At 34.0% G+C, this 15,509-nt stretch overlaps 1 protein-coding gene across 1 annotated transcript; it reads left to right on the top strand.

Annotated features, from left to right (window-relative positions):
* The first annotated feature begins 415 nt into the window (after positions 1 to 415).
* On the top strand, positions 416 to 13,919 carry LOC110098720 (protein REDUCED WALL ACETYLATION 1). The gene is made up of 17 exons (XM_028692776.1): positions 416 to 872; positions 968 to 1,016; positions 3,145 to 3,236; positions 4,011 to 4,148; positions 4,269 to 4,325; positions 4,404 to 4,476; positions 9,245 to 9,403; positions 10,619 to 10,768; positions 10,869 to 11,124; positions 11,212 to 11,333; positions 11,476 to 11,562; positions 11,647 to 11,735; positions 11,827 to 11,889; positions 11,992 to 12,048; positions 13,179 to 13,275; positions 13,359 to 13,517; positions 13,597 to 13,919. The coding sequence occupies exons 2-17, from the start codon at positions 981 to 983 to the stop codon at positions 13,600 to 13,602; spliced, it is 1,641 nt and encodes a 546-aa protein (XP_028548609.1). The 5' UTR covers positions 416 to 872; positions 968 to 980; the 3' UTR covers positions 13,603 to 13,919.
* Positions 13,920 to 15,509: the final 1,590 nt, after the last annotated feature.

Raw genomic sequence — 15,509 nt, 5'->3', positions numbered from 1 at the left:
TATCAAATTAATTTTAATAACTTTAAATTTTATTTTAAAGAATCCAATTAAAAAATTCTTTAATTACACAGCTTATCTTATCATATTGGTTGAAAGCTTAGATTTTTAATAAAAATATTTTGAATTTGAGTCTTTGTGTATATATTTTGCTCCTAAATATTAAAAAAAATATATCCAATTTGAACTCCACGCAACGACTCTATTGTTTATTAATTAAATTGAGCTGCTCCGCTCGCTATTCCCAAAAATATTCTGCGTGGACTTTCGGCTTATAATACGTAGCCATTTGTGTAGCCGCGCGACGGAGTAACTGATGTACGGTCCATAGCCCGTGACACTACGCTGCGTGCAACGTGACTAGCGACCGCCACGACCTGGTTACATAAGAGGCCACACCGTCCCACACTACATTGAACGAATGAATGGAATGCTTGAAGGCTTTCACTTCGCTAGATTACAAGCAGAACTAATCGAAAATAAGGAGGACGAGAAAGTCAAGCGGCAAGAACAATTTGCGCCGAATCCGATTTTCTTCTTCCTCGCGTCGATTTTGCTGTAAAATTATGCAATTTTTGTAATGCATCTTGGCGAAGGAGAGGACTAGAAGGAAAGGAACCAACAACCCCCAACCGCTCACCCTTTTCTTTTTCTCCTCACATTTCCAACCTCCACCGAGAACGACCCGTCATCTCCCGCGGGCTGCGTCTTCCTTGCTTCAGATCCGCTCCATCTCCTTTTCGTTTAAATCCTCACATCTCATCCTCGACTTCCTCGTGTTAATGAAGATTCGCCGGAGGCGGTTACTCTGACCTGCGAAGCGGGGGAAAGGAGGAAAGGGGGAAAAGAGAAGGACGATTCTCTTCATATCGGAAGTATGTATGCTTCTCATTTCGATCTTTGAAGCATTGTATACGTTTTGTGGGGTTGCTTTCTATTCTGATTTGGCGCGTTGTTTGGTTTTTCTTAGCTGAAACCCGAGGATGATGGTGGATTCCGGTCCCTTAACTGCCGGTCAGGTGAAGCGCTCTTTCTCTTTTTTTTTTTATCTCGCCGTTTTAATTTGAACGTGTGCTTTCTGGATCTGAAGCTTATTTGCTTAATTGATTTTTGTTTTTCACTTGCTAATTGGAGGTCGCATTGCGTTAGGAAATAGCTTAATCCGTTCTTTGAACTTGCACTGAGAATGCTTATTGGTTAGGGTTTGTTAACCATTAGTTTGAAGAATGATGGTATACGAAAGCGTGAAATACCGTGAAGATGCTCTAGTTATAAACGGGGAATTGCTTAAGCATGCTAAGGAATGAGGCCGTGGCTGTCACTTGGCTGTGATACTTTCTTACTGCTCACCACTCGTCTCCTTAATCTGCATGGCCAAGCTTCACCAGACCTAGATAAATGCCATAGATATATGAAATGTTAGAGATCACATTTATGTAGCAGTTCAAGAGTATTGAACATGAGTAAGCAGGATAATGGGTTGCCCTATAAATTTTGGGATTGCCATGATTTTTTGGAAAATAAGTTACTGATATGGGTGATATGTATATAAATGTTATGTAGGAAAGATTTGCACACATATATAACATACATAGGAACATGCATTCATGAATAAATGTGATTACACATGTGTATATGCATAGGTGCATGTATACTATTTTATGTTTAGATATGTTTTTACATTTATATCAAAACTATATACTAGTAGCTACATGGGTACATGGCTGGGTATTTTGAAAATAATGCATAGAGATAAATGCACATACACACAAAGGGTGCATATATGCATACATTCATACTTCCATAGTGGAATTTACAATATTGTGTGGCTGAACATACATTCATGCTTACTATTGTGCCTGCCAATAGACACATTACTTATGCACATATTAGGTGTGTGTAGATGGAGTGGAATGCACACGGTCCATTCCTTTTTCAACACATGCTACATTCATACTTTGCAATTATACGCATGAATTCACATACAAACATGTTTATGCATGTGCTCATATAAATTGTTGTTTAGATGCACATATTGTCGTAATCACCATCATTATCATTAGCCTTATCCTAAGTGTTGCATGAGATATTAAAGCTAGTTTGTCCAAAGTCTTTTTTGCAATTCTATTGATGGTAGTTTTGGTCTACACCTTATTGGCATCTCTTCTATACTTCATTTACTAGCCCAATCACTCAAATCTATTTTTCAATATCTTACATTCAATGCATTTAACTCATAACATCCCTCTAGTATGATCATTTTTTCTCTCTATATTTTTTATTTTTTTCAAACATTTATCTTAAATTTTTATTTTTGTCATAGTCAGCATGGATATATTTACTCTTTTTTTTTTCTACTTAATAGTTAGAATGACCAAGACATCAATGTCTCAATGATATGGGACAAAGCAAGATGACTTGAAAGCTAAGAAGGGGATATTTGAGAAAATCCAAGTTGCTATCAAGAGAAACCCAACTTAAGCGCATTGCTATCAAGTGAAGTTGAGGCTAAGACAAAATTTGAAAAGAATTTTCGGAAAAACACTCAAGAATTTTGTAATTCACAATTTTGGCACCCATTTGATGTCGATTCCTTGTAAATACCACTATTGTGGTCACAATTTTCTGCATTAAATGCGCACTTGTTGTAACCATCAATCTCTATCTTTATAAAGGAACATCATAGGAGGACATGAGATTAGTCTCTTTGGTGCTAGTCTTTTGAGTTAGAATATCTGAGAGGTCGTGCTTAGTCTGTAACTGCCCAAACTCTTAATTGAAATGAGCTTTCTTGTTATTTTATATGTTCCTAGCCATGCTTCACTACAATCAATTCAATCAACGATATTATATTGTGTCTTATAAGTCTTTATTATTACTCTACCTATTGCTGAGATGTTTATGAGCATTGTTTATTTTGAGCTCATTAACAATTTATTGTTCTTCTCCTTTTTTTTTAGATTGGTACCATAATGGAAAACATGCATACAATCAAGTTCATTTTGTGCCTGACAATTCCAAGATTTTGTGTAGCATTTTCTGAGCTGCATGATGATTACTTCAGGATTTGGATAGTTGCAAATGCCACATCTGTTCTTGATGAGTTCCTAATACGCAAATATTAAATAATAGTTTATTTTGATGCAGGTTTCTTTTTTGTTGGGATTTATTCCTGTATTTACAGCATGGTTATATTCAGAGATATTGGAATACAGGAAATTCTCCTCTCCTTTGAAAGTGTAAGATTCTTCTTCAAACTGAAGATACTCATTAGAAGTTTCATGTTTGAATCTTTTTGTGTTTAATCAATTGTGAAGTGTTCGTTGATTATTTTTCTTATGTCAAAATATAAGGGTTCAATTATTAATGCATAATTTTGGTCCTTATTCATTTTAGTTTGGAACACTATTCCATTGTTTGTTTTTTTAACATGAATAATTTTGGATTTTCTTGTTATTTTATATGTTCCTTGGATCATGTATGCTTGTCCAATATGTGTTTTAAGGACATTTGTTCACACTGGCACCTTTAACTTGTTTTTGAAGCACATGTTTGAATTTAGTTCTTTTTAGATGTTCTGTTGATTATACACGCCAGTCAAAATGCTTCAGAGCATTTTTCTTCACAACTGTCTTAAAAAATAGTTGTTTTGCTATTTATGAACAAACCATTTAATTTGTATTATACATGAATTCATCTATATATGAGAGGTCTTCAAAATAATGATAAAAGGAGGCTATATACATGCTTCTAAATCTTAAACAAGGTGAGATGTGGATGTTACTAGCATTTATTTGCATTTAAAGTTCCTTGAGATATTACAAAATAAAAGTTTTATTTTCTTTAATAGACTGATTGATTTCCAAATTAAGCAGAGTCATTTATGGTTGAAGTTTGAAATTCTTATGTGCCTGCTTCCGTATACATTGCTAATACTAAGACAAAAAAAGCCACCTTTATGTACAGATCATCTTTTTATATGCTTCTAAGTATATTGTATATGTTATTTGCAGCCATTCAGATACCAATCTGGTTGAGTTAGGAAATGTAATGGTTAAAGAAGGCGACCACGTCATGTTGCTTGAAGGAGGCTTATCAAAGTCTGCATCTGCGAAGTTTCAGAGTGCTTCTATTCGTACAACTGTAATAAGGTTAATATTAAACATCAGTGGAAAATATTTTTGTTACTGAAAATAAGCAATAGAGACTTAAATTACCATGACTGTCCAAGCTGTAAGAAATTACTATTTCTGGCGTAACATATGCTGCAGATTTGTAACGATGGATGAATCCTTCTTAGTTGAAAACCGGGCACTTTTACGTGCATTGTAAGTTCTCTGGCATATCTTTACTTGAGATATCTATTGTTATCATTCATTGTCCCATGTCTAATTTATGTCATACAGGTCAGAATTTGGTGGCTTCCTGGTCTACTTCTACATATGTGACCGAACCAACTTGTTCTCAGAAACCAGCAAGGTTTGTTCAGTCTTCAGTTTGAACTATTAGAATGTTTTTTAAAGATGATTGTTCCTCTGCTTCAGCTTATTGTATCCAGCATGTTCTATGTCTGTTTTAAAATTTGCAAATGTGAAAAAGCTAGATAATAATCAATGCTAATTAATTCTGCATGCAGTTGTCGGTTATCTGTGATTTTCTCTTTTTAATTAGTTTATACCATATAGGCAGGGTTAGAGCTACAGTGGGGACCATAGGGGCATGGGCCCACACTGGTCCATTAACATAAACACAAAGCAAAAAAGCCCACTACAAAACTCTAGCCCATACTTGAACAAGAAAAAGCCCACATCAAAACCATATAACATATAACAATAACCCACAATAAATGGGACAATCCTGGGATTCGAACTCAGCTCACTGGCTTTACTTGAGTTGATGATACCAACTAAGCCACCAAGCAATTGTTGCTTCTACTCTTACTGTTTTATATTTATATTATAATTATGTATTAAATTTCTTTTTTATACAGTTAATTCTTAAATATTTAAGTTGAAATAAAGTAATTATAGATTTATGTCTAAGACAACTAATACAATATAAAATTTGATAAATTATTAAAAATAATACTAAAATTTTGAAAGATCAAAATATTACTTTACAATAAACTATTAAATAGAAAAGGAAAAAAAATCACCCGAAGATGTTTGAGAGTAATTTGAAAATGATCAATTTGTGCCCCAATAATAAAAATTTATAGCTTCGCCCCTACATAGGTACATTCCCTGTAGTTGAAGGATAAAAATTTGTTATTAAAATAGTACCGGAAGGTTCTGGTATACAATGGCTTAGAAACAGGCTACTCTCATTTTCATTAATATCTTAAATTGCTAAGGACATGCAGTTTATTGATTACATTGATCATACTGAGCTGTACATTTTGGTGTTTTTGCTTTTTTATCAGCGTTTTTCCTATGGCCATTTGATATTTGATAAGCCATCATTTTTTTTTCCTTGCACTTTCATGAAATTAGGTTTGGTTGGTCTTCTCAGCTCCATTAGACAATCTGTTTGGAATTGGTATAAGTACATAAAATTTGCCTTTAGCATTACGCTCTTAATCTTGATTATTATATTGGAATGGAAAATCAAATACCTTTGATATTATTGTGTTCTTTAGGAAACTTCAGGCGTTGCCTGTCAACGCGTTTCCAAGTCATCAAATAATCTCATGTACAAGTATTACATGGCACCTTACTTGTAGAACACATTTATGGCACCTTCATTGTTTTGTGATATATACATTATTGGATTCAAAGTTGTCTGTAGAGAATAAACTAACCTTTACTTGGGAGGATTGAATCACACTTGGATAGGTAGAGAATTCCTTGGAGAATTGGTTTACAGAGAATCTGATTGAATTCCTTTAAATGAACAGGGAAAAATCGGATTGAGTTAAGGGAATGATTCAAAGAAATAGAGTGTTTCATTTTATTTTTTTTAAATTTGATGTCTCACTTTTTGTAACTTTATATGGTTGTGCTTTTGACCTTTGGCCTCCTACCTCCTATTTATAGTTGGAGACATAGTCAACGATATTGAGTTAACAACTGGACAACTGCATAGAAAAGAATAGGATGATCTCTCTCTACCTTATCATGTAGTGGATGAGTTCACCTGGTGAGTCTTAGGCTCTTAACTCAACACATTGGTGAATACTCTTAGCAAATAGGTTAGTGGGAGACTCCATGAGCCATTTAATCGAGTTCAGTAACTTAGTAGTGAGGATAGAGTTTAGGTAAGCTCTTAGGTGACTTAGTGATACTTGGGTGTCTTGCTGATTTGAAGGCTTCAGACGATTTTCAAGTAGATGAGTATAGAGTTGCAAGCAGTTCAGGCCAGTTCAATACACGTCGACTTTGTGGACCCATTTTAGATCCACATCATGGATTGATTAATCTTCCCAGGAAAATATGGGTGTGCATGCATTCTTCAACTCTCTTTCCCTTCTGAGAAGTTAAGGAGTATAAGAGAATTAAGTACTGAAAAACTTAATTCATGTTGGGTGCCTCGAATTGCAACCATTAATTAATCTAGAGTAAAGTAATTAGTGAATACTTGGATTCTTGATATGTGTTTGACACTTTAGGATAGGTGTATATAAAGTAAAGATTTGAACTTGTTGTGACCTTGACCTTTGATTTTCCAATGTCTTGTTTTTTTAGAAATGAAGAAATTCAATGGAGTTCTCGGCTCAGATGTTTTGGATATTTTACTGAAACGGTTTAATAAGAAAGCAAATAAGAGAAAATTCTCTTTATCCATTGAGGGATTATCTTTAACAGAGACCCTTATTAAAGAAAATAAAGATTGAGAAGAAGAACCATTAGAATCCATAACCTCAATTGGTTTAGACAACACTTTAGAGGAAGATGTTGATGCCGAGAAACTGCGAAATAAGGAGCAGTTATATTGGCTAAGGTTTTAGATGCTAATTTGTGGATTTGATACCATTGTGCCATCTTCTCAGACTTAGGTGAATAGATTTGTTGACAATCCGAATTTTAACACTCCTTGGAGAAGATTTTTTCTTTTGAGCCAATTTTTATGTATGCCTCATGCAAGAAAAGTGAAAGTTTAGATATTGTGTTTTTGATACTTTCTTTTCTTAAACTTTTTGTTGGTTGAAGTTATTCTTAATGAATGAAATGTTCTTTCTTTGAATATATGTTTATGATAATTTAAAAAATTTGTTTAGATCTTAGTTCTTGTTGATTTGTGTTATGTATGCTTGACCTTAGTTTAATGAAGTCGATGCTTCATGGTATAGTTACCCTTCATAATGAAGCCAATATTTTACTATACAGTTGACATATTGTCATGGAATGAACAAGTTACCTTGTAGTTAATTGTTTACCCATGTAATCAGTAGGTTTGACCAAGCTAAAGGGGATCTCTGTGCCCAATTTTGAATTTCCTGATTAGGTTTGTGAGGATGACTAAATCTTTAAGCTCTAAGCTTTTTAGGAGATGACAACTTCAACAGCACTCTTCTTAGGAGGTAAGGTTCATCTTCTTAAGACGGAACTGCAACAACATTCCTCAGAATTAAGCGATGTTGATGACCAAGGGATGCAGTAATTTCTCACCTGCAAGGAGAAAAAAGGAGGAATAACTTGTGGAAAGTGCTCAATGATGTTCTGGATCATCTTCGTCAAAGCTCACTGTGAAGAGGCCTCCTACGATCATTGGGGAGATGCATGCTCTGGTTTCAATCTTCAACATTATCCATGGTCACAACATCTAAGAGGATGTTGGATTCAAAGTTTTCCTTGAAAATAACCTAGATTGTTTTGAGGATTGAATCATACTTGGATGCAAGAAAAGGGGAGAAGGTTGTTCACTGTGAATCTCTTAGAGAATTGATTTATAGAAAACTCAGTTGAACTCCTTTACTAGATAAGGTGAGTCAGACCACCAAATCAAGGAAACACAATTCAAAATAAGAGATCGTGTGAAATTTGTCTTTTTTTAGTATAGTCATACCTGATCTTTGACCATCTATTTATAGGTAGAGACATGGACCGATGTTAAAGAGCTGGCAATTTGATACCTTTACATCAAAAAGAACATGATTATCTCATTATAGTTGATAGCGTAGTGGGCAAGTTCACTTGGTGAGTCAAAGGCAACTCAGAGAGTAAGCATGTAGTGTATTACAAGTTGGTTTCTGTGAAGAGTAATTCGGGCAAGAACTTTTTATTGGTTTTGTGGCATTAGGGGGGAGTATACTCAACACATTGATGAGTGATCTTGGCAAGTAGGTGAGTGGCAATTTTATGTGTCTTTTGGTCATGCTTAGCAGCTTAGTATTGAGACCTGAGTAAAACTAGCTTTGAGGTGACTTTCTAATAATTGGGTGTCTTGCTGATTTCAAGGCTTTAGGTGATTTCAGGGTTGATGAGTTTTGAGTTGTGAGTGATTCAAGCTGGTTCAATCTTCAACGACTTAATGAACATAATTTTGATCCACGTCATAACTCGAGTAAACTGACCTACCTAAATATGGATTTACATTCATGGGCAAATCCACCCATGGCTTAGGGTGGGCAAATGCCCACCCTCAAAATTTTTTATTTTAAATATTTAGAGGGGGCATTTTGAAATATTTTTGGTATTTTGGGCATTTTTCCCCCCTTAAAAATTTTTTTTGCTCTACTTTTATCAATCATAAGCATCTTTGCCCATCCCTCACAATTTTTTTTTTTTGCCCACCCTAAAAAAAGAAGCTGGATCCGTCCCTGTTTACATTCATGATTTGAAAAGCAAGCAACTGATAACTTAGGTGATTGTGATAGAGAGAAGAATTGTAAGGTGATATTATAATACTATTTTGAGGATAAAAAAATTATTATGTTCATTGGATGCGGAGAGTAGAACCTAATGATGTCACACTAGAAAGTAGATTTTGTGATTTGGGCATGTGCATAAAAAATACACTAATAAGAAGGATAATTAGAATTAATGTGCAAGTTTGTTAGAGTTCAAATCTCATGTAGCATTCAAAATGAATGAATGGAGAAGGAGATTTCATAATTCCAACCCCAAGTAGTTGTGAATTGGGATAAGTTTAATGTTGATGATTGTGATGTTCTTTTCAAGTATGTTAATTATTTCCTATAGAGTATTTTCTACAAAAAAAGAGCTGTGGCATGAAACTAAAGCTTCATTGTTTTCAATGCATATGAATACTTACATCTGTTTTACATGTCTGCTTTTGATTTTTCCAGAGTTATAGCCGTGACCTATTTGTCTTCCTCTACCTTCTTCTCATCGTAGCATCTGCCATGACTTCTTTAAAGAAGCACCATGACAAGTCAGCGTTCTCAGGAAAATCTATTCTTTACTTAAACCGGCATCAAACTGAAGAGTGGAAGGGATGGATGCAGGTTGGTAACTAAGTTTTGCTGTTGCTTGCTTCTTTCCTTGTAACGATTTGTTACCTAGAACTATGTCGATCAGTTGTTTGTTTGCTTCCTTTTACCTTACTCTAATGCTGAAGTTATTTGAAACATTTTTTGAACTTACTGTATACCTTTAGTTGTCATCGCAATGATTTTATTTAGCTGTTCATACTGCAAGTACTGGCCTCAAAACTTGGGCATAAAGATGTAACTTCACGATCTTGATAGTAGCATTTTATCGCTGTCTAAATTTCATCCATAAGCAAAAGAGTATTTTTTCACGTTATAATTTGGATATTTTGATTTCATTGAAATTGATACAACGTATCTTAACAACATGGAAAGTTGCTACTGCACTACTCTTTACATGAAAGCAATTGGAGTCCAGTAGCATGTCTAAAGATGTGAGATCTTTAGGTGGAACCACATGGCTTTTTTTCTCTTTTACATGGTGTGTATCCAAGAGGGAAAATTCAAAAAAAATCTACATTGCTTCACCTGATTGGAGTCCAAATGAAAAGCTATGTCCAGACTCTGAACGTAATAATCTCTCATTATAAAGGCATACTCCTACTAGGCTGCCCTTTGTTTGACCTACTTAAAAATCCTCTTATATCCGTAGCGGAATGTTTAAATTGAAGATTGGCAAAGGAAGGACTTCAAAAATGTTTCTCGCAGTTTCTTGTCTTCAATTGTGTATAGTGCCAAGAATGGGCTCATATAACTTAATTAAAGAGCTAGGATGTTTGACAAATATTTGATGGAAATAAAATGGTAGAAATAATTAACCGTGGTGTAGTAACATGCTTTCATGAGCAAGTTAACTATTACGTCGTTGATTTTGATGTTTGGAGGTACTGGCCATGTACCTACCTAATACTTTGGTTGTGATTATTCATTTTTTCTATTTCTTTCGGAAGAAATTTAGGGAGAAATTTTTTAAATTAATCAGTTTTATTTACGTAATATTTAAGTGGGAGGAGAAAGGAATCTGCAGCCTAAATGGTTATCATGTCGGTGAAGCTTTTTTTTGTTTTTTTACTGCACTACCATGAGCATGAATTTTTCTTAGAAAAAAAATGAAAATTCATCTTTGACATGATCATCAATACCGGTCATAATTCTTTAATTGGACAATCAAAGGTCGTCGTGTCTGACAATATTTCCAATCTTTGATATCATTTTCTCCTCCTTTGCAAGGTCTTATTTTTGATGTACCACTATTTTGCTGCCACGGAGATATACAACGCAATACGTGTGTTCATTGCTGCCTATGTCTGGATGACTGGATTCGGGAACTTCTCTTACTATTATATAAGGAAGGATTTTAGTCTTGCACGATTTGCTCAGGTACCTATGATTGTTAACCTTCATGTTGTAATATTTATGTTCTTGCATATACGCTGTTTTACTTATGTTATTGTCGACAATTTTAATAAATGAAATGCAGATGATGTGGCGTCTAAATTTCTTTGTGATATTTTGTTGCATCGTCCTCAACAATGATTACATGCTATATTATATCTGCCCAATGCATACGCTCTTCACAGTCATGGTATACGTGACGCTTGGTATCTTCAACAAATACAATGAGATTGGGTCAGTGATGGCTGTGAAGATCATGTCCTGTTTTTTGGTGGTGTTCTTGATTTGGGAAGTTCCTGGGGTTTTTTATCTTCTTTGGAGCCCCTTCACCTTCTTTTTAGGTTGGTTTCTCAGATCCTACATACTACAGAGCCCTCTTTTGTTTTTGATAATCTCACACAAGTGACAGTTGTGCTTTCCGGTTGCAGGGTATAAAGATCCAGAGCCTTCTAAGGCGAACCTCCCTCTTTTGCATGAGTGGCATTTCAGATCCGGACTTGATCGCTACATCTGGATCATAGGAATGATATATGCTTACTACCATCCAAATGTGAGTTTTTTTAGCATCATTTGTTGATTGATTTATTATGTTCCCATTCCAAGCTATTTACTATCCCACTGTTTCTTTCTTGGAGCGTTGGATTTGTGATTATGTGAGGTTTCTTAGGTATTTCAATCCTCTTCCATATCAGGTTGAAAGATGGATGGAAAAAGTTGAAGAAGCTGAAGCCAAACTCAGGTTCTCAATTAAAACATGTATAATTGCAGTTAGTTTGATGGTAGGCCCTACGATTCACTTTGTTAAGATCAAGTCTCTATCTTTTTATAATTAAGTACATGACTAATGAATCCTATTTTGTTAGGTTGGTTTTTTGTGGTACGAGTACATTTACAAACTAGATAAAGTTAGTTACAATAAGTATCATCCCTATACGTCATGGATCCCAATCACGTAAGTACAGAGTTTATTCAAGAAAAAATGTCCCTTTAATTCAAATTGGTACTGTTTCTCAACTAATACCTCCTTTTATTATGTTTTTTAGTGTTTATATTTGCTTGCGAAATGCAACCCAGCAGTTGCGAAATTATTCCTTGACTCTTTTTGCGTAAGCCAAATCTTCTGGACAATTATTGCCATTTTTCTTGAGTTTTCATTTTATATCAATATGCAATCATCCTTGTTTCATTATTTTATTTCTACTGCTTAGGTGGCTTGGCAAGATCACGCTTGAGACATATATCTCTCAGATCCATATTTGGCTTCGGTGAGAATGGAGTTTGACATTTATAAAATGTTTTTTTTTTCTTTTTATCTAATTCTAATCAAATAGCTTCTTTAACTAACGTGTTTTCTCTAATAAAATAAACAACTGAGTCATCGTATCATTTTTTGGTTATAAGCAAACAATGAATATATGAGTTTGGTTTTCTTTAGGAATAATTTTTGTCTTCTATTCTGATATAAATTGTGTTAGAACTGATTTGATCATTTATTTTAAAATTAATGCAATTTAAAATTTTCATATACAACACTATTCTTCATACAAATTTAAAAATTTATGTCAATACAATATAATGTTTTTCCTTTTTTTAACTCTGCATCTAAGAACTATGCTTTCTTGGATATCCGTTCAGGACCTATTGATGAAATGACAGTTGAAGTGTAGATTATTTTTGCTTTTAAACATTTAAGTTATCGAAAAGAAAAAAATTTATTATAGGGGAATAACCAGAAAGATCTAGAGAAGATAAGAAACTGAGATTTGAGAAGATTAGAAGAATAAATGCCTCACAAAAGTGAGGAACCTGACTAACTTTAAGGAGAATCAATTTTCAGAGATGTCAGAAAAAGCACTTTGTTTAGTCCATCCATCATTTAACCATTTGAATTATAGTTTAAGAACATATAATAGTAGCCATAATCTCGTTGCTTTATAACCCTATTAAAATTAAAATAATGAAATACATAATTACAATGACAATAATTATTTCATCTTTCATTATTGACAAAATAATAATTAAGGGCACTATATAAAATTACTTGTGAAAATTGTCACAAACAGGACTTAACGTTGACTACTAAAAAGTTGATTATTTTCCACTGCATTACCTATCTAATTATTGCTTTCAGAAATGAACCTTAGGCTTCGTTTGAGACAGTTATTTTTGTACTAAAAAGCTGCTTTAAGAAGCAGTAAAAAAGCCGTACCAAACGAAGCCTTACATATCCACATTTTGACAAGAGTTATTTTCAAGCTTTTTTTGGGGTGTGTAGATCCATCTTCTAGTTATGTAAAAACTGTATGAGTAGTTTAAACCTATCATTTTGTCTATGATTTTTCATACATAGTCACCTGTCTAATGAATTGAAATTACTGCTCCTTGAAATTTGCAGGTCAAGCCAGCCAAATGGTCAACCCAAATGGCTGCTTTCTTTTATTCCAAATTACCCACTGCTCAATTTTATGCTTACCACCACAATCTATCTATTCGTGAGTACCTCATCAAAATTTTAGAATTTTTGAAAACGCGAGAAAATCATCATCATACATGTATATTTCACCTCTGTTCGCAGATATCGTATAGGATCTTTGAGCTTACAAATACTCTAAAGAATGCATTCGTCCCTACAAAAGACAACAAGCGCCTACTGCAAAATTTTATTGCAGGGTTAGCCATTTGCGTCTTCTTGTATGTTCTCTCATTCGCTTTCCTCCTCCTACCTACACCCACGGTATGTTTTGGCAATAAGCTGCAATATTCTTTTTTTTTTTCTCTTTTTTTTTCTTATTAACAACTAATTTTATTCCCAGGCATAAACATTGAAATCATATTATTTGAAAAGAAATTTCCTTTGGGTAGCAGAGGCATATGAGTTCAGTTAAAAAGCATAAAGGCTGGGTGATTTGGTTGATTCGGTAATCTATCAGGAAAAACTTGGGAGATTTGAATCAAGCAATTGGTAGCGGAAATATGGCAATGTGAGCCTTTTTGGAAATGAGATGGCAAGTGCTGTGGGAGGTCTCATCTGTTTGGATGTATATTTTTTTTTCTTTTGTTATTTTATGAGTAATATATTCATGAATTCTTAAGAATGGTCATTATATCAATTCCTGTGGTAATGGCCTTTGTTTTAGCTTCATGTATTCATTTTGTTGAGATTTTATTTTTTTTTGAGAATATGGTGTTTTAGCTTCATGTATTAATACTATTTTGAAGACTAAAAAGATGTCAGATGAGTGGAGAATGGATGTGTTAATTCTTACTTTTAAGAATAAAGGTGATGCACAAGATTGTGTGAATTATAGAGGAATTAAGTTAATGTATCATACTTTAAAACTATGGGAGCGAGTTATGGAGCATAGGTTGTGGTGTGATACTAATGTCAATTTGGATTCATGCCGGGTAGGTTGACTATGGAAGTCTTACATTTATTAAGAGGTTTGATGAAGAAATATAGAGAAAACAAGGAGGATATGCATATGATATTTATTGATTTAGAAAAAGCATATGATAAAGTTCCAAGAGAAGTGCTTTGGAGAGTTCTTGAAAAGAAAGGAGTTAATAATGCTTATATTCAAATCATTAAAGATATGTAAGCAGGAGCTATTACTTGTGTTCAAATACAAGATGGTTTGACCAAGTATTTCCCTATTTCGGTTGGGTTACATCAAGGATCAGCCTTAAGCCCATATCTTTTTGCTTTAGTCATGGATGTTCTCACTAGACATTTGCAAGAGGATGCATCTTGGTGTATGCTTTTTACTTATGATATTCTTCTTGTTGATAAAACTAGAGAGGGAGTTGAAAGTATACTTGAATTATGGAGGTCAACATTAGAGTCTAAAGGTTTTCGCTTGAGTAGATCTAAAATAGAATATATGGAGTGCAATTTTAGTAGCAATAGACCTAGTGAGGGAATTGTGACTTTGGGCAATCAAGTTGTTAATAAGAGTACACGTTATAGATATCTTGGATCTATTGTTCAGAGTGATGGTGAAATAGATGGGGATATTATCAGCATAATTCAAGTTGTATGGTTGAAGTGGAGGAATGCATCAGACTTGTTGTGTGATAGAAAAGTATCCCTCAAACTTAAGGGAAAATTCTATAAAATGATAGTGAGGCCTGCAATGCTTTATGGTGCTGAATGTTGGCCATTAAAAGAGAAGCATAATACTAAGTTAAGTGTGACAGAGATGAGGATGCTCAGATGGATGAGTGGCTTTACCCTTATATATAGGATACGAAATGAGCATATGCGTGAAAATGTTGGAGTAGCTCAACTAGAAGATAAGATTAGAGAGAGACGCCTTAGATGGTTTAGTCACATAAAAGACAGCTTTCCAATGAGCACCGGTAGTGTAGAGTAGACGGTATTAGATTTGACTTATGCTAAGAATTTGTAGAGGTAGACCTAAAAAGACTTGGTTATAAAATATTAGAAATGAATCTTTCTTTTATTAGATTTAAACGAGAATTTGACCTTTATGACAACACAATGGGAAAAAAATGATTCTGTAGCCGACCCCACGTAGTGGGGATAAGGCTTGATGATGTTTTCTATCTTATTTCTCTGTTGAGAATATGGTGTTACCCTATGTATTCTATCTTAATTTTTGTTTGGTTCAATTGTGACTTAATTAAAATTAATTGTCTAATTAACATTAGATTAATTATTAATTTAATTTTTAAATTTAATTTTTAATATTTAATTGTGAAATTG

Source organism: Dendrobium catenatum, unplaced genomic scaffold, assembly GCF_001605985.2.
Source record: "Dendrobium catenatum unplaced genomic scaffold, ASM160598v2 original_scaffold_274930, whole genome shotgun sequence".
NCBI classification, from domain to species: Eukaryota; Viridiplantae; Streptophyta; class Magnoliopsida; order Asparagales; family Orchidaceae; genus Dendrobium; species Dendrobium catenatum.
Note: the sequence above shows the minus strand (reverse complement) of the source record. Positions and strands in the feature narration are given on the sequence as shown.